Here is a 22931-nt window from a genome sequence, read left to right as displayed (position 1 = left end):
GTCAAAAAATAATTCAAGTCACAGTTATTCATCAAGAAGATGAATTCTCAGAAACTGTAATGTTGAGAGAAACCTAAAATAGCAGGACAGCAGACAGTAAATGAGACAGACCCATAATTTGAGATGATGGGAGGGAAAAAAAAAACCAGAAACAAGAAAACAATGGGATAGTAGAGTTCATAAACAGAAACTGTAACAAAAGCCTCTGTTACTGGTAGTGTAGTAGAAATGCTTTGGAATACTGCATTCAGTCCTAACTATCTTCTCATTAAAAAGACATTAGTAAACATAAATGACTTAATTTTAAAAAAAAGCAGAAGTGATGAGGATTGATTTAGAGACCCTGTCATGTGCGTTGAAAGAACTAAATACAGCTGTGCACGGTGCGTAGGATACAATGCTACAAAAAAATAGACACAGTTGTGGGAGAACAACTATTTTCCTTTACAGAAGTGAGAGCATTATTATTGTGAGGAGGGAGAAACTGGGATGAAACAAGGCAAAAAGATTAGGATGAGTACTGTCACAATGGCTTGGCTGTAAGATCCACTGCCTGGTGGAGCAGTTGCTGTGGGAGACTTCTTGCGGTATTTTAAATAAGCAAAACACAGTGTTTATCCCTTGGCCTACCAAGCACAGTGGGCTAGTTGATCTTTTACAGAGGAATTTTCCATCTTTAATTTCTGTGTTTCTAAAGCTTCTTCCTCCGTAGAGCACTGTCACACCAGTGGCAAACCTCGAGGAGAAGACAAACAAAATAGCCCACAGGCAGAGATCTACATGGAGAAATAACTGAAATATGTTTGTGTTTGATGGTTTACAGCCACACCACAAATCAGAGCCAGGCAAAGGCAGTGACAACTGACCCCTGCTAGAAACCATAATATAAATTTCCAAAGGTCACAAGCAAGCATAACAAACCCTTCTTTCCATCCTCCTGCTTAAGTCTTCTCATCCCACTCCTGACTTCATTTGTCTCTCCAGCATCTCCATCTGTTCCATCTCCCTCGTGCCTTTCATCCCTGAGGTCTGTAAACTGAATCTTTAAATTCATTACTTGGAATCTAATACATCCACCTAAACCCTCTCCAGTCTGGTTTCTATACCTCCCGCATCAGAGTGGTGTGTCACATTTTCTAACAACCATGTTTCAGTGAATCCTCAGAGCAGTTCCCATCCTCTCTGACATGTCAGCAGTCTTTGAAACACATGGCAGTCCTTTTGCCTTACATTTTCCATCTTACAGTTTCCTTTTCCTCCTTAATTGTTTCATCAGTATATCATCCTTTGGCTTCCTCTGGGAGGGCATTTTTCTTTTCGTCACTTCTATTCTTCTTCTTGACTTCAGGTAATTGCACGCACACAGACCAATTAAATTACTGGTGCATGGTTACCTTCTCTACTTCGGTCCCTTCTCTTCCTTTTTGAGCTTACTAACTATAAATACACACATGTTTATTTGGGCATTAAGTCAGACTATTCTTTCTCTAGGTTCTTATTTTCAGGCAATGTCTAAATTTTCCTGATATTTTCTGGGTGTCTTCTTTCAAATAATGTCCTTTCTTACCCACAGAGCAACATATCTCAGCCTGACTTGAGTCAGTTCATATCAAGATTACTGAGATATCTTTTCCTCCAGCTTTAAAAATATAATCTTCACTCATATTTATGCAGAAAAGTGCTACTAATGCCATTGCACTCACCTCTCATGTTGAAAGCAATACCTTTTCTTTTCCTTCCCTCTCTTGGCCTGTTCTTCTCCACTTATGACAGCAGTTCCTCTCCTGTCTTCATGTTACTGCAGTTTCTTATATCTTAGTTTCACCAAAGTCAGCTGTGATTGCCACTGCAAAAAGCCATCTCTCAGTGGCTTTGGCTGTTAGCTCTGCCCAGCACTTGCCCCTCCCTTGTGCCATCAATATCTCTGTGACTGCACAGCCAGTTGGACCAGGAAGATGAGCTGGTTACAAAGACGACACTGCCTTCACTGCTCACAGGGAGCTTAACCTGACTTTGTGCTGTTGGTGCCATCTGAAAAAGACAACTGCATCCAGGGTTGTGTGAGTCCCACCAGGAGATCAGCCCAAGAGTCTGGGAGAACCTCACTGTGTTCTCTTAATGTAAGGACAGGCCGGGAAGTAGACTGCCAGTGTCTCTGCCATGTGTGCTGCCTTGCTGTGAGCCAGCTCTGTGGGCATTTAGGATCTGTAGCCTGTGCCAGGAAAGAGCTCACCACAGGGGGTAATTGGGGCAATTTTGGCAAGTTGGCCAATGGCTCAGTTACCAGCTGCAGAGAGGTTTGATATTTCATATATCAGCTGTCTTCTGGCACCAGCTTTGGGTTATATTGTCTTTGAAAGTTGACATCATTCTTAAGGTGAAATGAGTGAATGGATGCCAAATCACACTGTTCTAACTACAGGAGGTTTCTAAGATGTCTTCCTTTACTCATCCTTGACTTGGTGTGATTCATCTCTTGGTTTTCAGTCTGTCTTTTTTTCACTTTCTACACCTCATTTGCAGACCATGCTATGCTTTGCAGGACAGAAGCACTCCAACACAGTGAAAGTCACTACTGGGGGTTGACTTCTCTTAATGAGAAAAAACAGGCTTTCCTCCTCCAAACTCCTGAATGCATTTGGCACCCTCACTTTGATGCAGCTCTCAGAGCCAGCTGAAAACAAATCTGTGTGCACATAGCAGAAGGACATGTTCACCTCCTGAGCTGACTGGCACAAGAATCAGTTTAGTCAAGAGCCATGAGGAAATCATGTGCTGTACCAAAAGGGATCTGTATTTATATTCAGAGAGAGTAGCTTTGCCTGTATTTATATTCAGAGAGAATGTGGGACAGACTTGTACCCTCTGCCATCCCACAGTTGGTGGGATGATGGGCAGACATGCCTTTTCCTCTGGGAGCAAGATTCTTGTTTTGTGGGTTATGTTGCTGATTTGGCACAGCTGCCAACAACTTTTCCTCACCTCCCTGAGGTGACCCTGCCTTCCTTGATAAATGGAGGAATGATAGAATGCAGCCAGGTGCCAGAGACAGAACGTACATGTTTACAGGTTGGTGCTTATTTACTCATCTGCTCTTGACTTCCACTGTAGTTGCCAAGTCATCTTACCCAGATGTAGCAGTGCTGACCACACTGGAAGATGACTTTACTGGCTAAAGGATCTAATTTTGTCTGCCCAGGAATGGGGCTGTGCTGTGGGGAAGACGGCTGGAGGCTGGCTGGGGGCAGAGGAAAACCCTTGGCCATTCTGAGTTTGTCTGCACAGAGAAAGGGCCTGGCAGAACGAGTCACAACTCAGTAAGTACATGCCTCATTCTTGACCAAACTCCTGTCTCACAGAGCAGTGTCAGTGACTTCTGGCACAGAAGTGATGGATACAGTGAGGCTACAGTGTAGGATTGAACTAGGGAGGATGAGAATCCTTGGTGCACAAGTAGAGGCATTTGAAATGTCAACTGCTTTTCAATTTACAGAGCAAGTGCAGATGCAAATACCTATAATAGGCATGGCTTGTGGGAGGTATGTGGATGGTAAAGTGCAGGACAGCTTCATAGAATTCCTCCATGTTATCAGACGCTTCTGATCCCAAATTATCAATTGTTATCACATAGAGCCTTTGTACCAGACCACACCATAAAGCAGGAGGAAGGATACAAGATGCTAAAAGTACTGCATAAAGGAAGATGCAGACTGTATATCGACCTTCTGCACAGGATAAATCTTTGCAAGCCAGAAGGGTCTGTGCACCTGTGGAATTCAGCTTGTGATTGCCAGAACAAATGCACTTAACTCAAGAATCCCATATGCACATGTTCATATGGCTTATGAGCAACACTTTATGGTGGCCACATGGCCGTGTGTACAGACACACGTCTCCAGTGAGCTAACACAGGTTTCTGAACACCAGCTGTGGAATCTGTGTCTGAGGCTCTGTGCTTTTGTTGGGGGCAGTCATACCCCAACTGTGCCAATATGAAGCTGGGTAAATCAGTTTGACACATTGCCAGTTGTCAGAATTTTTCTCAGTCTCTCAGGTTTTTGATTTATTTTCAAAAACTCTCCATGGAGACTGCTCTTTATGTGGAATTTACCCTTCTGCCAGGCCAGACTGGAATTTCAGCCATTTAAAGGAAATATGCAATTTTTTGTGTGTATGTGGTGCCAACTCACTAGAACAGACACAAGGACAACACTTGGGCTTTGCAACCAATAAAATTCAGCAAATAAACCAGCTTGCCTCTTCTCCTTCACTTCCTCTCTCTCCCCCGCCTTCCCTTCCTTCCCCACTATTTTTGCACCTTGCTAAAACATAGGAAAACAAAATGGAAAAAACATTCCAAGGAAACAGTCATTTACTCTGGATTATTCTTCACTGGATGTATGCACACCAAGCCCTGCACAGGCAGCCTCTCTCCCATCCTTCTCTGGCAACAGAAAGTGCATCTGCTAGGTCATGGCTAAGGAAAGGCACGGTCCTGACCTGTGGAGACAAACAGCTCTGGTGACAGCTCAGTGAAGCAATGCCTGGCTGGCACTGTGTCACCTCCAGGGCCAGGAACTCTGCCCAGCAAGGTACAAATGCAAAGAATGACAGTGACAGACTGTGGTGTTCTCCTGCAGCTGGGGAATGGGCTTCATTCAGGGACTCAGCATTAGGCTGCCCCCAGCACAGAGGGTTGCTCGGGGAGGGAGAGGTGATGTTCAGGACTAGGTAGGGGGATTTGGAAGTGGGCTGCAAAAGCAAGGACACCTACATATTGTCTGACAGATCCATTATCATCATGAATTATCAGCCTGTTTAAAAATTAGTAGTTCTACCACTAAGAGAGGCTTCCTTAGTCCAATTATACAATTGTTACAAGCAACTGGAAATAGGAAACCTGTCTGATTGCATAAATCTGGCTCAGGTAGGCTAGCAGGGATCCCAGCCAGCTTGCATTTGGTTACTAAGCAATGTAACATACTGAGGGCCAGAATGGGTCCCTTTAGCTCAGATTTCTGTTTGACAGCAGCCAAACATAGATGCCTTAGGTGGACCATAGGAACAGGAAAAGCATATGGGAAGATGATTTCTTTCAGTCATCTCCACCACTATTTTAACCTGTATTAGCTAAGTTGAAGGAGCACAAGGTGCTCCCTGCAGTTCAATCACTTTTCCTCTACAATTGCAGGTACCTTTGAATTTATTTTCAAGTCTGTGTTTTCCAAAGTCTGTGAAGGACAGATGTCCTGTTGGAGAAAACTCCATGGCATACACTCCTGATAGGAGGCAAAGAGAAAGACAAGTGCTAACAGCAGTTAAGTTGCTGCCAAATACACAGTCAAGCCTGAACTACAAAGTCAATGAGGTCAATTTGAACTTGACTTAATGTGATTCCATATTGTCCCCTTCTACACACACAGTGGTCAGAAAATTAACCAAATAAAAGATATAAACACAGAAGTTGAAGCAACCAAATTTCTTTCGCCTCCATTAGCCCTGGAAATGACATTTTGCTGCCACATGGGTATTTTTCTCATCTGATGAAAGCTGCAGTATGCAGCAGTGCTCAGGATATGCACAGGATATACACTGCCTGCACTTACCTTCTTGCACGAGCCTGCCAGCAGGGACAAGAGGGCAGAAAGGACCAAGGTCAGCAGCTGACCCAGGAAGATTTGGATTCTTGTAGCTGCAATGTGCTATCACCCCTACAATGAGCTTGCAGTGTTTACTGTACACACACAGATTGGTATGCAGGGAGATGGGCTGTCTGAGCAAATAAACAGAAAAGGCCAGGGTCCAAGTCAGAGTGAACAATGGACTGGGGAGAATGCAAGGCTCCTCTTTAGCTGGACTTCCCTCCAGGAAACCCAACTCATACTAAAATCCTCCTGTATCCTGTGCCCTAGTCTGGGGGTGTTGACTCAGTTCCAGCTAATCATGTAAATTGTATTTGCAGAAGGAGGTGAGTGCAGGCTGCTGGATGCTCCCAAGAAAGTATTCTGGAAGAAATCTCCCTGCTCTAAGACAGGAGGAGAGTTGGCCTCAGCATTTGGAGAGAGGTTTGTCTGTTCAAGCACTCCCAAACATGACTGCTTCTTTAGTGAAGTAGCTGACCATGCATCAGACCTCAGAAAAACGAAAGCTCCTCTCCTGCCTCCTTAATCTTGAGAAATGGGAATGGCTGTTCGAATACAGTGATTCTCATGACTCCAGCAGAAGGAGATTTTTACACTCTCAGGCTCTCACTTCAAGATGACTGGGTTTGGAACTGTGTAGTATTTGAGGCTTACTGTGGTTTTAAGCTGACCAAGACAAAGATAGAATTGGGAAAGGAAGTTTCTAGCTGAGAATTAATATCTCAAGCCCAAAGCTGGGTTGTAAGAAAACTATTTCTCAGCCTCTTGTAATTAACAAGCCATTAGTGTTTGGGTGGCGGGGGGGAAGGAAAAAATGGGAGTCCCTGGAGCATTCTACATACTACTAGTGTGAGTTTGCTCAATAAATAAAGCACCTGCCATCTAATTAATAAAATGTTGTGATTTTAGAAAAATTAAATTACACATTATAATCACAGCCATTTTGACTGGGATTTTGAGTGGAATACTGATACTGCTCTCTTCCAACAGTCAGAAATCAGCAAGTATTCCATTGTCTGGACTCTTACATTTTATGGATCAATAGTGGTTCATAGTTCACAGAGATTAAATTGATTGATACTGGTTTGGAGTTTGTAATAGTGGTCTTGAAAAGCAAGGTAGCGAGGATTTCTGTGTGCTTTTGTGTTTTCTGTCAGTTCTTTTAATATGCTGCATATTCATATATGAAGCTGTAGGTCACTGTACTTGCTCCTTCAAAAGCAATGTAAAGTGTATTTTTTTGGGAATAAGTGAGATATTTTCACCTCTTTTAGCAGGATTTGGAAGTAGACTATTCCTATTTTTACATTTCCTGTTCCAGGAAGGAAATAGGGTTTTAAAATTTTTGTTACTAGAGACTTTTCTTTCCTAGTTGAATCAAATCTGAATCAGTGGTGATACTGAGAGAGTTATGCTTCCTGTTTGCTTCTGCTTAAGAAAATTTCTAGTAAGAACTACTGAAAATGTAGCTGTAACTAACTGCCAACTTTCTCCAAACACTGTTTAACATTTACTTATCAATTGAAGTCCTTACATTAAACAGTATCTCAAATGCCTTTCCTTTTAGAAATGCAGACAGGAAAATTCTCAAGGGTGCTGCAAGTACCCTTTATGATCTACCGTAGAAAACATTTTCTCTAGGACTTCTGCCTCAGTTTATGGAATTAGAGCATTTCCAGATTGTTTCCTGATGAAAGGTAGCTGGGAGGATCCTGACTACTTAAAAGTCACATTGAATCTTACAATAAAGCAGAGGCAAATGCTAGTCCAAATCCAATTTAGGGTGCAATATGTTGAGTTTTACCTAGGACATGGGATTCTTTATGCAATTTCCCCTTTTACCCCCCCATCTTCCTACAGTTACATTGTAATTTTGTGTGCTGATTCAGCTGGAACATTCCACTCCTGAAGGGAGTCCATTTTTAGCAACAATTGAAATATTTACCACTTGTATAAGTTGTGAAATATTTTAGAACATTATAGAATAAACCAGCAATTTTCCTCACCATTACCAGCAATTTACAGAAATTACAAATCACTTTCAGTGATATTATGTAAGCACTAATTCATTAATGATCGTAGTCTCTGGAGGAGTAAGAATTTCACATGGTCAATTTCCTTTACAGGGAAAATGAAATTAAAAATTTGGAGCCTAATTTTCAATAGGTTCTCTCAACTCCTCTTAAAAATCAGATCAAGTTACATCTCCATGGTAAGGTCAAGCAGACCAAGAATCTGTAGAATAGATGCTCTACACAAACAGCTGCTGCTGAGGATCTGACATGCACACTATGCATATTCCAGGGTTTTTTTTCAATTCAAATCACCTTCATTTGGGTCCCTTGGAGCGAATGCCTAATGAAATCTGAGCATGTTGGGTACACTTCTGGAGAACACTTTTCAGTTTAATTTCACGCAGCAGAACCTAACCCCTTGCACTCAAAATCAGCCCCTGATGCAAAATGAAACACAGGCAAGAGAGATGTCCAGGAGATTTGCAGCAAAAATACAGTCCTGATCCAAACTAAAACAGCAATGGAGCCACATCACAAGCATTGCTGCCAGGACTGCTGCAATGGCTGTGCTCTGTCCCATGCTTTTGTACTTCACTGCCCACTACAGCCACAAGGCAGAGAAAAGGCACAACAGGCTGTCACATGGTTCTGCTGTTTCCAGACTGGTATATGAGGTCCTACTTTTAGGCACATTTCCTGAGGTGTAAAGCATCTATACCTCTCTAAACTCTGACAGTTTGTATCTGAAGATATGTATCCGTTTATATATGAGAATTCATTCTACTTCATTTCAAGACATGCTGATTCAGAACAGTTGGGGACCCAGAGCCACCTGACTACCAAAACCCTGTGTTTGTGTTGATTCAAACATTGTTTTTACTGCTGGAATAAATTTTTCTTGAAAGCAGTGCTTCAGCTGCATGGTATTTGTGTCACTGCATAATGAAGTTGTGTAACATTACATCACTGTACACTGGCAAGATGCTGCAACAGGAGGGTTCAGGCAGCAGTGCTCCTGTGCAGCACTGGCACAAAGAGGCACAGGTGAGGGTGGAGAAACCTTTCAGGGCTGGTTTCCACCACTGTATTTACATGTTATATATTATAAGCCTTTTGCAATCACAGGTTTGCATTGCATGTGGACACACTGAAATTATAAACTCAGCTACCAATGTCCAGCCTCTCTGCTGCATGCACAGATTCTCTTTCTGAGCTGACACAAATTCTCAGCAAACATACTCTTGTCACAGGAACACTGGACTGGTAAAACCATGCCTGCAGCCATTTCCCCTGAGCCCTGATTCCCCAGCCAGTGGCTCTTCTGCTGATACAGTGGGGATGCACAGCCTGGGTAAAAACAGCCAAGTACCCCAGTGACAGGGCAACATCAGTAGCTATTAGCCAGGGAATTACTTCCTAAGGGTTAATGTTAGAGTCATGATCATTTGGTTTACCTTCAACTAAGGTAATTTTATAACCACATAAAAATATGTTTTTAACAGAAAATGTACTGGGGAGCCTGGTTTAAACAACAGCTATCAAAACAAAACAAATTCTAGGTTCAGCTCTGTCATTTTGTTAAAGCTGTGGCACTCTTCAGTAGCCCTTTGATTCAGCCTCTGGTACGATGAGGCACCGTGCATCACACATCAGTTGATGCTGATCTGTGGCTCTGTACAATGCTGTCATTGTGGGGACTAGGAATGAAGTCGGATTGTTTGCAGGATGTATCAGTCAGGAGGAAACAGAACAACAAGCACACCAATGCTTAGGTACTCTTTTCAGCATAGCCAAAAACTCAGCTAACTCCTCAAACTACATACCTTGGGATGGCAGGATTAAATACAGCGTCTCCTGAGAGGCTGGAGGGTTTGCAAGCTCCATTCTCCAGTTTACTGAGAGGAAAAAGAAATAGAACAACACTGCCATAAAATGTCCTGAATTAAGAAAAAAACCTCAATAAATTAGTAACAGCCAACGGGACATGCACTATGTAAGCACCAGATCTTTCTGCTTTCAGAAGTAAGCAACCAACACACAGTTCCCATCTTTGACAAACCAGACCTGCCAAAGCTCACACGCTGAGTGTGAGAGTCACACCACTGACAGCTCCCTCCTGCCACACCACAGCTTGGTTTGCACCTCGTGTGCTCACAGGGTCACAGCTGCTGCTCTGCATCCCTTGGAGACACAGAGCTACTGGGCACAGCACACAGTGACTGCACCACCTGCAGAACTGCAATGTTTTTGGGGTTTTCACCTCCAAACAGCACCTCTCTCATCCTTCCCCCTCTGTGAGTTACGATGAATCCACACAAAATAGTTAAAGGTATTTTTTCAAGAATACTTTTCAAGAGAAAGTATTAATTTCTGTTACACATGCTGCATTTACTAAGTAATAGATGATAGATATTGGGGATGAAGTCTGTTTTGGTGTATTTTACATAATCTGCTTGAAGAGCTTCCCTTAAAAGGAAGTAATTACTTCATACTATTTTGCATATCATTCTTACCCTATTGGTAAGAGCCCAGCAGACAGCTAGTTGGATTCCATTTACTTGTGGCATAATGTTTCACATAAACATAGTCTGAAGTCTTAATGTAATTAGACAATTTCTGCTGTTCTGACGTTGCCTCACACACCCTTGTTACCAACACTGGATATTTTGTGGAACTCCAGAGAAGACAATATAAGCTGCCAAGTGGAAAGTTTTTTGAGAGGCTGGTTCATGTCCTGAAATTATAGATGCACAAACACAGCTGTATTTGTGCTGTTTCAAAAATGCCAGAGGCAAAGCATTTAATATACATTTATCTAGATATGAAACACCCCTCTGGAGATTTACTACTTACACGCATGGAAGTGAACAGCGGCAGCGGCAGATAAATAATGAAAAAGTGAATTACATTTTAAAGAGCCTTTTAATTTTAATAGTCCATAGTGATGTTAATAATACAGGGAAGGACATTTTCAAAGTATTTATCTTGACATTTATCCTTATGATGGCTTGGTAATTTAAGCATGTGGCTGTGGAGAGGTAGAGCTAAAGTTCTACCTCTCTAGAGAAAGCAAAATCATTTATATTCCAGTTTGTTAGTTTTCACAATTCTGCTCTTGTGTTTTGAGGCAATAATAGAGGCTTTTCTGAGTGTTTGTGTTATACCCCCTCTTTTCTGAGTTTTAAGCCATATAAAATAGAGAAAGAAACTATTTTGTTGAAAACTGCTTTTTAAACTGTTTTCTGTTGCAATTATATGTGTGATCAAGGCATTGTTGAAATCAACTGTAGCTTTATAATTCTATTGCTATTTCTTAGCACTTAAATCTGGAGTTCTTTGAGCTAGCCAGCATATTAACACAGAATGAAAAGACAATCATAGCTAGTAAGGCAGAAATAAGCCCTATAAAAGTGTAATTTCAAACCAATAAAAGGCAGCAATTGCAACAAAAGGGGCCTGAATGACTCCAGTATTTCCTTGATAATGGGATATGAATCCTTTTGCCTTACTGAGATATAACTTAAACTAAGGGTGACTGTTTTATCTCTGTTAGCTATTCTCATGTGAAATGAACTGATGGGGTTCTTGTTGCAGTTTTGGGTCACAGCCACCACCTCAGAGCTCTCTTTACCTCCCTCTCTGCAGGCAGCCTGAGCTGCAGGAGCAGAGACAATGCAAGTTCTCGAAGTCCCTAGGAGCCCGGGGCTGCCTTGATCTGCCACTGGCTGTTTCACACACCTGCCCTCACCACGAATGGAAACGGAGCCCATGCACAGCTGGGTGAAGGGGCTCCAGGCTGGTGGTTCTCTCCTGATGCAGGAGAATGAGCCGGGGTGTGAGCAGCTTCCTACCGGGAGGCCCCTGGCACCCAGTGGTTAAAGGCAGGCAGTGCAGAGGACAGTGCTCAAGTGGGATTTAGGCTGCGGAAGAGTGGGAGGGAAGCAAGTAAACGTAGCAGACTGAGAATGGTTAGGCAGAGTTTATAGGTTGTGTCACAGCAGCACTGCAGACTGCAATGGGCTGGGATATAGTGAGACTTTGTCGTGAGAACAGAATATTAAAGTGCTGGAACGTGCCTACAGCTGGTTTGTTGGTAGTTGGCATCACTGCAGACGCTCCACTCTAAAGGCTAAACTGCCAGAAGTCACCAAGACAGCCTGAGGCCCCACAGATGTGCAGAAAGTGCTCTCCTGCCAGCAGTGGTTCCCAGTAACAGAGCTCATCAACCACTTGCTGCTGAAGGTGACTTCCTCTGCTGGAAGAAAGAAGCCATGCAACTGAGACAGGCACATTTGAGGCTTGCTCTTTTATACACCTTGTCTCACCTTGTCAGACATTTCTGGCAGCTCTTGCTGACCACTTTACCAATGAGAATGGTGGTCACCTCCAGCAGCCAAAAGGGAGAGCTGGGAGCCCATGCTGGTGTTGGCCTCTGCCTCCTTGTTCAGCTTCAGCATGACCACGTCATGCCAAGCAACACTGACATTCAAAAGGAGAGTGGGGAGGAAAGGCTTGTTTACTTTTTTGCTTTTATAAGAGCTATTAAATGTCTTGCTTTTGTCTGTGCTGGCTTGCTCCTCCTGTCTTGTCAGAACTGTTGCCATTGGGGCTGCAAATACCTCATGGAAAATGTTTTGTTGCGTGCTTTAATTTGCTTTATAAAACCAGATGCAGTTCCATTGATTCTTACACAGAATTTTCTCCCAGGAGTTTTGTGAGCATCAATGAATGGTTGTTAAATCTAAATGACACCTTGAATGAGGACAATAGTAAAAGCTTGGTATGATGCTTATGCCAGATGCTCTCAGTGGAAAACACTCAAAAAGATTCTTTTTGTCCCAATGATGCTTTACAGTTTGAACAAATTCAATTCATGAACAGTCTGAGCTGCCTATCAAATTTTACAGGGATTGTCTTGCAGCAGAGGGCAAAGAAAATTACTTTAGATCAGCTGTTAATGTGCACTGCCTTCTTTACAAGTGTTAGGCTGCTCACTTTCCAGTTTTAATACAGATTTATAGCAGTGTGAGGCTGCTCACTTTCCAGCTGTAATGCTGTCCACAGACTTACAGAGCACACAGAGTATCTGCTGGCAGGAGTCTTATGGATCACATCTGTCAGCAGTGGTCTTACCCTCTAATTTGCAGTCCCATTTGAAGAGTCTCAAGTATCAGCAATCCAAACTGAAAAGGCAGCTCAGCTGCTTCAGCTGAGAGACCAGGGAGGAAGGAATATTGTCATCTGAAAGGTGATTGAAAACTGACATGGAAGAGTACAAACCCGAGCGTTAACCACATAGTTTGGCTCCATTTCTTAAAAAATCCTAACAATACAAGCCTGTCAGGATGACAGGTCCTCAGTGAGTAGAGATGGGGCCAAACAGGAAAGGTGTCGACTCTACATTACACGCACTTTGTTGGGCCAGTTCAAGAGACAGCAGACTGGCAATGAACAGGGTGCACAGCCATGCAGATCCAGGCCAGCACTGCTAATCATGCCCACAGAGTATCCCAAGTGCTCCTACCCTATTCTCACTATCACAGAATTAATGGGTTTCACCGACAGAAATAAATGTACGAAACTGGAAGATGGAAAGAACCTGACTTGCCTGAGTCTGTAAAAACAAGGATTATCTATCAAGTCCAGTGATCAGTTCAGAAAGTTTCCCCAATAACACAGACCAACCAGTTTCTCTGAATTGCAGCAAAAAGTACTATGTGTCAAAATACTAATTACAGGTGACTGTTTGGAAATCCTGTTCTGTGAAGCTCTGCAGGGCTTAAGCCACAGACCGGCTGGGGCACAGAGCTTTCCTCTCTCACACAGTCTACATCCAGGCCCATGAACACACTTGATGTCATCTCTCTACTGCATTCCCTTGGAGCTAAGTCCTGTATTTCTATTTTGGAAAAGGATAGGCAACTTTCTTACTAAAATTGCACACACCCAACAGGGAGCAGTTACGGAGCAGAGCCTTGCCTCACAGCTGGAAGCCCTTAAGGAGGAGACCACTCTTCTGCAACACATACTCCAGTGAATACAGGCTATGCTGTCGCAAAAAAACTAATAGTTCTCCCCATCAAATCCTTAATATCCCAAGGATTTCTCTCCCAGAGACCCTTGAATGGATAAAGTGAGCTAGAACTGTTTGGTTCTTTCCCTGGACTGTAAAAGATTACAGTTCTCCAGGTAAGAATTATAGGGAAGCTAATTTTTTTTTTTTTTAACTTCTCAAGGAAAAACAAAAACAAACAAACCCACAAACCCAACACCTGCACTACTTTAGGGAGAACCATTGGCAAATACCCTAGGCTGGCTCAGCCAAGAGAGAGTCACATCAGTCAGTACTCCAGCTGTATCACCCAGGCCTGGGTGCAGGCAAATTTGCCGGCCCAGAGGCAGTTTAATTTTGACTCAATGACTGGACAATTTGGTTTATGAGATCCAACCCAATTCCTGCACACAGTGCTGTGACTCATCTGCAGGCTCAGAACTCACAGCTGAGTCCCCTTGGGTGATACAGACATGAAATCATGGTAAAAAAAGGGGCCGTGAGAAAACACATCTGGAGGTCATCCAATCCATCTCACTCCCTTAAGTGGATTTCTTTTTTCAAACTCAGAGAGAAGTGCCTCTGGCACAGCAGATAATTGAACTGGTGTTTGTCAAACCTTCCTGATAATCACACTGATCACAGGGACAGCCTTCCTTACAGGATGCAGTCTCACACTTCATCTCTGATAATTTCATTTTGGAGGCCTTGACCTTGAAGACAGAGGAAGAAGTGAGAGAAAGAAGGGAAGGAAGGGGGGGAAGAAAGATCAAACCAAATAAAGCATTTTACCAAGCATTTCTGTCACATTCAGCTGTTTCAAATTTGATATTAAACAAACAGCATTTCAATTTTAATATTAAATCAAATCTGTCATTATTTCTTCATAATTATAAGGCACCCAGCGTGAGGAAATGGCAGCAATAGGAGGTGGACTGGAGAATGAATTCAGTAGGATGCCAGCTGTGCTTACTGGCAGGCAGCATCTTGGTTCTGAGTATGTGACTCACAGGTAAATGTTCTCTTGCCACACACTCCCGTGAGGGCTGGCAGTGACAGTTATCTGCTCTCCCCACCCTACACCCTCCCATCCTTTGCATCTCTCCACCTACTCATCTGACAAAGTTCCTCTGTACAATTAGCTCCTTAACCCAGGTGTGGAGGTTTGACCTTGGCTGGATGCCCAGTGCCCACCAAAGCCATTCTATCACTCCCTTCCTCAACTGGACAGGGAAGAGAAAATGTAACAAAAGGCTCATGAGTTAAGGACAGAGACAGATCACTCACCACATTACCATTGTGGGCAGAACAGTCTTGACTCAGTGAAATTAACTGAATTTATTACCAGTCGAAATCAGAGCAAGATAATGAAAAAACAAATCCTAAAAGGCACTTCTGCCCACCCCTCCCTGCTACCTGGACTTAACTTTATTCTTGATTCACTACTTCCTCCCCACCAGTGCTGCAGGGAGTAGCAGCACAGTGAATGGGGCTATGGTCAGCTCATCAGGTGTTGTTTCTGATGCTGTTTTCCCCTCAGGGGAAAGATTCCTTCCCCTGCTCCAGCACGGCGTCCCTCCTACAGGAGACAGTTGTCCATAAACTTCTCCAATATGAGTCCTTCCCACAGGCTGCAGTTCTTCATTAATTGCTCCAGTGTGTGTCCCTTCCAAGGATGCAGTCCTTAGAACATCCAGCCAGCATGGCCTGCCCCATGGTCACAAGTCCTGACAGCAAACCTCCTCCAGCGTGGGCTTCTCTCTCCATGAGTCCCCAGGTCCTGCTGGCAGCCTCCTCCAGCATGGGCTGCCCATGGGCTCGCAGCCTCCTTCAGGTATGCGGTGTGGGGTGCAGACCTCACCACGGTCTGCAGCAGGGCTGCAGGGGAATCTCAGCTCCAGCACCTGGAGCACCTCTTTCTCGTCTTTCTCCAGAGAGCCTGGTGCCTGCAGGGCTGTTTCTCTCATACAATCTCACTCCGCTCTTCTCTGGCTGCAATTACTTCTGTGCAATAACTTTTGTTTTTTTCTTCTTAGCCCTGCTCTCCCACCATCACTGATGGGCTTGGCCTTGGCCAGTGGCAGGTCCACCTTGGAGCCAGTTGGTTCAGGCTCTCTTGGAGATGGGAGAACTTTCTTAAAACTTGTCAAAGAAGGCACCCCTGTAGCCCCCTCACTATCAGAATCTTGCCACAGAAACGCAATACAATAGGCATGGATCAACCTGATTTTAATAAAGTCTTGTAAAGTTAGAAAAGCTCTGAAAAAATATGTGTCCCTCTCACCCAGTTAGATACAGCATTTCAGAAGTGTTACTGCTTTGAAAAATTCTGCTTACCTCTCACTGTAGGAAACTTATGTAGTCTTATGGGTTTGGTGGGTTTGGGAACAGGACAAGCAGGCAGATTATAAGAGGTCAACGATGCAAGTACAAGTATATCCTGTGAACAAGCCCCATTTCCTTTAGGCATATTTCCTCAGATTGTAACACAGTGTTGCTTTTTTCACAGTGCCTTCATTCTGTTTATTCTTTCACAACCTCCATGCTTACTGCTGATGTTAATAAATGCTCACACTTATTACTGCAGGACATTATGTATTATACAGAGAGTTCCGCTACCTCGCTGGCACTCGTGACAAAACTGACTTACTTTGATTCATCTAAAGGCTGTAGCAAGGTCAAGAGAACCTGATTCTGGTTGTCTCGCTCCTAAACCTCTGAAACCTGACCTCTAACCACTAGCCCATGCTTCTACCACTGGGGTGCTATTGTTTAACCCACTAACTGCAAACCTTTCATTTTGGAAACCAAAAATTAATATCTCACCATCCTTCACTTTCTATCCTAGTGTGTGGTATGGAGTCTGTTCCTCTGCAAGAGTAAACCCTGTTCCCTGCCAGGCTTGTGAAGCCCAGTAGAAGACGCATTTAAATGTTTGTATTGCTCACTGTGCAATATTCTGCTTACAAACCAAGAGAGATGGAAATGAGGATGGGGATGTGACAGAGGTAGTGATGGAGAAAGACCCCAGACCAGTGATGCCCTGGAGCCAGATGTGCTGGAAGCCACACGAGACCTCTCCCACAAAGAGGACTTGTTTGAATCCCTTCAGTGAAAGACACAGCTTGCACAGATAACGGGCCGTATGGCTGCGGTAGCGCCATGATAAACAAATCCTTCGCCTGCCGTTCAGCAGCGCCTTTACAGCAAAATTCCAAGCAGAGTTTTGCACTGAGAGTAGAAAATGCCCCGAGTGGAGCGGCAGGGGCAGTGCCACACACCGAGGGCTTCCCTCTCCCTGTCCCTGTCCCCGCCCCGTGACGGCCGCGTGATGGCGGCGGGCGGGGCCGGGCGCGCTGACGGCGCCATCATGGCGGCGCTGCGGGCCGGGGACTTCGCGGCGCTGCAGATCCTGCTGAAGGTGAGCGGGGCCGGGCCGCGGGGGGACGGGGCCGCCGCTGCCGGGCCGCGGCTGAGCGGCCCCGCTTTGCTCCCGCCAGGCGCCGTCGAAGGACGCCGTGCGACAGCTGTGCCAGGAGTGCTTCTCCAGCCCGCCCGCCGCGCTCGGGCCGCTGGCGCAGCGCGCCTGCCCCGGGCTGGCCGTGAGCGCGCAGGAAGCGGAGCAGGTAGGGCCGGGCGGGAGGGGAGGAGGGAGCGGGGCTGAGCGGGGCTGAGCGGGGCCGTGCGGGGCCGTGAGGGGCTGAGCGGGGCCGTGTGGGGCTGTGAGGGGCCGTGCGGTTGCCGGGACGGGGCTGGCCCGGGCCCTCGGGAAGGTGCGGGGCTCCGCGGGCGCCGCTGAAGCGGGACCTGTGCGCGGTAGCAGCGACTCTTGCCCGCGGCAGAGGGAAACGGGCTGAGGCTGCGAAGCGGAGGGGGCTGAGAAGCTCAGCCCTGCTAAGGCTGCCGGGCCGTACGTGGATGCCCAAGGCTCTGGTGGTGTGGGTCTCGCAGCACAAGCTGTGTCTCCTGGCTAGGAAGGGCCGTCCTGTGCTGCATGTCAGGCTTTTCAGTCCAGCCCTTTCTCCTCTTGCCTCTGACAGCTGGTGAATGCTTTGCACAACCTCACCCGGCACGTGGTGTACCGCGGCTTGACCGGGGCAGAAGATATCCTCTGCCTCTTCCCAGAAAACTTCCACCAAAATCTGAAAAACCTCTTGACTAAGATAATCTTGGAGAATATGTAAGTGCTGTCCACCTGTCATTTGTTTTCAGCTGGAGAGTTAAGGCCTGTGTATGGGGTTTGATATGTGGATAGCTGTCAACATGCAGAGTCTTGTTTCTGTAAATTTTGTGTGCTTGGGCATAATCACACAGGCTGGGATGAGCAGAGTTGAACAGAATATGTCACCTGAGCGGAATGCCCAAGGAAACACAGCCATGAGCACACTGAGTTTCCCCATGACTTTTGAAATGGGTGTGGACTACATTCCCCATATGCAAAGCCCCTTTATCTTAACAGCTGTGTGGTGAAAAGATGCTACTGATGACAATAAAACTTAGAGGGCTGGATTTCAGCACCAGAAAATCTAGGTAGTATTTAGATGGCAGTATCTAGGTGGCAGAGGAGTGCTGCTCTGCTTGTACATCTCAATGCTTGGAGCCCATTGCTTTGATAAAACCAAGGAGAAAGTGCTTTAAATGAGCTGCCCTTCCAGAAGAACCCATGGCTGGTGACCAGTTTGCCTGCCATTACCCACCAGTCCCAGCTTTTCCACGGCACTCAGTAGCACAGGCAGTCTCTGTCCCTGCTTACTGCTGGTGACCCTTCAGTCAGGGATAAGCCATGCTAAAAATGCTTACCTCTTTTGTTTTTTTTTCCTCAAAGCAACTGTTAATACATTTTTCTCCACTTTTTCACAGCTCTGCTTGGAGGAATGAAGCACAAGCCAGTCAGAGTAAGTAGCAGAGTAACCTCAGGAATGAGATTGTCTGCTAGGAAATAATGGATTATCTCAGTATTGTATTCATGAAGTATCTGACATGCATTACACATAGGGACCAAGGCAATGGTCCAAGGCAGACGTTCCAACAGATTGATCTGTGTTAACATAAAAAAGTGAATGGTTTCCTGCCCCTCCCAAGCCACCAGCAATCAGTCTTTGCAAATTAACATACAAGGCTAAGTAGATGTATTTTGTGTTGTTGCAAATGCTGCCAAGTGCTGGCCCTAGCAGTCTGTGAACTGGAATTCGTTCCAAAAGCAGGAGCAAGGCAGCCAGTTGTGCACTGCCCCCTGGAGCTGTGCAGGGAAGCAGCAGAAGCAGAGAGAGCCTTTCCCCAGACAGAAGAAAAAATCAGACAATAAAGCACAGAGAGGAAGCGACTTGAGTGTCTGTAGTCAGTGGGAAGGCTGGCAGTCAGTCCCTGGGGAGGACACCAAGCATCTTACAATAGGCAGAATCCAGAGAGGCTGCAATTGCCTACTGAGACAGCTCTTTCCTTAGCAGCCAAGTTAGACCTCTCTTTACTTGGGTGGGCCCAAGAGGTCTCCAGCCCTGAGCTACTGATGTCAGTATTACACCTGTTAAATGGTTTCTGCCAGGCTGCATGTAATTAGGATGATGTTTGAAATATTTGTAAGGAATGTGAAGATTGCAGTTTGCCAGTATGGTTGCTGTGCTGCAGGATGCTTTGGTTCCCAGGTTGGGGAACTTGAAATAACATATTTTATTCTGCTGGATTTTACAAGCTTTCATGAGTGCTTTCTTACCAGTTTCAGAGCAGAGCAATAAGCATGCAGGTGCCAGAGCAACTCATGATGAAACACAAGTTGAGTGCAGCAGGCAGCAAGGCAGGGCATAAACATGTGGAGAAGACAGCTTACTGCCCTCCTTCTCCCAGGTGCTTTGGAATTGACCTCTGCTTCTTGCACTGAACTGTCATTGCCTGTAATGATGGGAGAACCCTTTTTGCCCTTCCAGTGTCACGAGAAGGCCTTCAGAGGCTTATTCCAGAGTAAAATACTGGGAAACCACGTAGTAGCAACTAAACCTGTACACTTCCCAGGGCCAGAATGGAGAGGCCTGTGCGTGGTGGTAGTCACAGTTCCAGGGTCTGGTGTGCTGCTGAGCCTAACAGAGCCATTTTGAATCCCCCAGTCTCCCTGCCTCGCCTGGTGGACATGGACTGGAGGGTGGACATCAAGACCTCTTCAGACAGCATTGCAAGAATGGCAGTGCCTACCTGCCTGCTGCAGTTAAAGGTAATGGCAGTGCCTCTGAAGGACACAAAGAATGAAGTCCAACACCTGGCTTGCCAGGGCAGACCAGTTGAGAGAGGCATTTGGTGCTTGCCTCTTGCCTGGTGAGCCATTAGACTTTCTTAGAGATGATACCTGAAATGCCACAGAGCATGGGAATGATGTCTCTGATTAAAGCTCTCTTGCACAGAAGTTTTGTGTGCATGAGGATATGAGAAGTCACCGTGTTTCTTCCTAGTCACCATTGTTTTCTACAGAAAAAAAAGAAGATAAATCATGAAGCTATCATCCTTTAAGCACTTCATCAGTGTGTTTAGCTGACTTCATTAGTTGGGAAATGACTTGAGATTACTAACAACTTCCTTCACTGGCCACATCCATCATTTGGGGAGTATATCTAACTTATTGCTTGTGTTCTGCAGAGTTTTGGATCACCCCAACCAATAAAAATCATATGGGTGGGATTCAGAGAAGGAATTAAAATCTAATTTCGGAGTGGGGGGTGGGGTTACTTATCCTGTGTGGTATCTGCTGAGATGCTTTTGATACAGACATGGCTTCCTGCCACAAGTATCTTCAAAATATCCCAGTAGTCATGGCAGGGAGATGTTCACTTGCACTCTGTCAATGGGAGTGCACTTCACTAGTGAGGCACACAGCTTAGAAAATGTGCCATGGTTCTTCAGGATGGAGCTGGATGCCAAATTCAAACCATTTTGTTTAATCTATATATTAAACACTGACTTTTGTAGTGGCTCTGGAAAAACACATAAATGAATTTTCCATACAATTAACATCTGCATTCCTGTTTTAAGATTCAGGAAGATGCTGCCTTATGTGGAAATAATCCTGTTGTTTCTGCACTGACTGTGGAACTGAGCAAAGAAACCCTGGACACTATGTTAGAAGGTCTGGGAAGGATTCGGGACCAACTTTCTGCCGTTGCAAACAAGTGACTGCTCAAGGGCCTGGATTCCAGCAGCAAGGAAGGGAAGTATTCTCTACCTACAGCTGTCAGAAGTTGTCTAGTGTAACATGTTGTCTATTTCAGCAAAACAGAACTGAAGAGGTTTCTTTCTTGAATTAATGAGATAGCTTTTGAAAAGCTAATACTCAAATATTCATTTGGTTGGATGCCAAAAAATGGCTTCCTATTATGTTGTTGAACAAAAGCTGTCCACCGTTTCAGCAGAGAATTTGAGGGCTCAGAGCCTGGCTTAATCACAAGGGTCATAACTGGAAACAGCAAATAGCTGCAGCCAATGAAGCAAGTTCTATCTCTGTCCTGAAATGAGAATCTGAAAGGCTCAAGCTGGGTAATGGGCTGCCTTCCAATGTTAGAAAAGGAGGGTGCTTCTCCCTGGAATGTGCTTGTACTGAGGTGCCTGCTGGATGTGGCGCTCTCTCCCTCTCCATGAAGCACAGCCATGCTGCAGATTGTTATTACAGGATAATGCATTGAAATAGGGCAATTATGCTACTACACATTCCCTTCTGATCAGCTTCACAGCACCGTTTGCAAAATGACTGTTCTGAACATCTTTAGCAAGAACTAATTTCCTCCTTCTGTTTGAAAAGAAGAAAATGAGCTCAGGTAATTCATGTTTGGGGTTTATCCAATAAAGACTTTGCTGCACAAAAACCAAACTGGGAGAATAAAGAATTGAAGGCTGTTTCCTGTGCTGTAGGAAACCCTTCTGTGGCAGTACATGCCCATACTTCTCCAGTGTTCTGTTGTTTGTGTAAATCTTCATTTAATTAAAGCATGAACTGCTAATTGATTTTGTGAATCCTTTTCAGTCTGGAAGAGATGTCGTCCTGGGTTACCTCAGCCTCTTTGTGATGGTGCCAAGTTTCTAGGCTGTTTTAATGGGTGTTTATGTTTGTTGCTGAAGAAGGATCTTTTTGTTCCCTATTCAATTTGATTCATGTTTTAAACTTCCTTCTCTTCATTGTAATGCAGTTTCAGGGCACCTTTTTCCATGGGCACCACCTCTGTACAATATTAGAGGTGATGACCCTGACCTAGAAGTTTATAAATATATGTGCATTGAGAGTGTGAAGGAGTTAAATGCAGAAAATCAATAAATTTCAGATTCTTCTTTCTGATGAGCTTCTATAGATGTCTGTATCCAAATGTGTTTATAGCAAAATCCAATCTTTCCTGCAACACTGGGCTCTCCTTCAAGCCACAAAAGATTGTTTGTTGTGTTTGGAGGCATAAAATCCTTCAAGAAGTGTGCATAAACTACAAGAACTTTGTTAATTTATTTTATACATCCCCCCCAAAATGCAGGCCAGAGTATAAGTGAAGGCTGTGCCTTTAAAAGATAATGGTGAAATACAGATCAACTGTGGCAAGTCCCTTGTTAATGTCTGGAGCAAAGATTATAATGCTTAGAATGGCAACAAGGCAAACTGGTGCATTTCATATATAATAGGGACATCTCAATGGAGGAGATGGATATTTAAGAGTATGTTCTGTAAGATTCAAGCTGTGAAAAACATCTCTGACAGAGTACTTCAGATCAAGGAAGTTTCTTTGCCTTTGCAGCCTAGCCTTAAAAAAATAACAAAAAGTTGATGTAGTAGTGTTTTACAAGGTAAGAGTAACTGAGGAGGTAAATAATTTAGGGTGAAGTACAGAGGAGCTGAGGAAGTCAAAACACAGAGGAAATCTTTGAGGCAAATACTGAAGTTACAGTCAAAATGTAGGGTCAGTGCAGTGAAGAACTGATAGTTGTTCTTATGTAAAACAATTATACAACTATAGGATATTTGTAAAGAAGAGAAGACTTAAAACTGAAGAGGCTTTTCTGGTGGCAGAGTGGAGCTTTCTGCTGGTAGCTAAAAGTTGCTTGTGGAGTTTTAATAAAAAGGAATGTGCCCACTGGACCAGAGCCATGCCAAACATCTGGTGACTTCAAGGGGTAGATCTCAGGTCATTCTGCAAGAAGACACTGGTGTTTTCTAGCTCAATATTTAGGATGCTGTGAGAGCTTGCCTTCAAATCTTTGCCTAAA

The 22931-nt window shown here is 44.5% G+C and overlaps 1 protein-coding gene across 2 annotated transcripts; it reads left to right on the top strand.

Annotated features, from left to right (window-relative positions):
* The first annotated feature begins 17037 nt into the window (after positions 1-17037).
* COMMD9 (COMM domain containing 9) lies at positions 17038-22017 on the top strand. 2 transcript variants are annotated; one of them, XM_063398327.1, is made up of 6 exons: positions 17038-17130; positions 17210-17335; positions 17750-17889; positions 18570-18604; positions 19808-19911; positions 20724-22017. In XM_063398327.1, exons 1-6 carry the CDS (start codon positions 17041-17043, stop codon positions 20862-20864), a joined length of 636 nt encoding a protein of 211 aa, XP_063254397.1. In that variant the 5' UTR covers positions 17038-17040; the 3' UTR covers positions 20865-22017. The 2 variants fall into 2 exon arrangements, with proteins under 2 accessions (XP_063254397.1, XP_063254398.1); XM_063398328.1 differs by lacking the exon at positions 17210-17335 and having other exon boundaries at positions 17051-17130.
* Positions 22018-22931: the final 914 nt, after the last annotated feature.

Source organism: Prinia subflava, chromosome 5 (genome assembly GCF_021018805.1).
Source record: "Prinia subflava isolate CZ2003 ecotype Zambia chromosome 5, Cam_Psub_1.2, whole genome shotgun sequence".
NCBI classification, from domain to species: Eukaryota; Metazoa; Chordata; class Aves; order Passeriformes; family Cisticolidae; genus Prinia; species Prinia subflava.
Note: the sequence above shows the minus strand (reverse complement) of the source record. Positions and strands in the feature narration are given on the sequence as shown.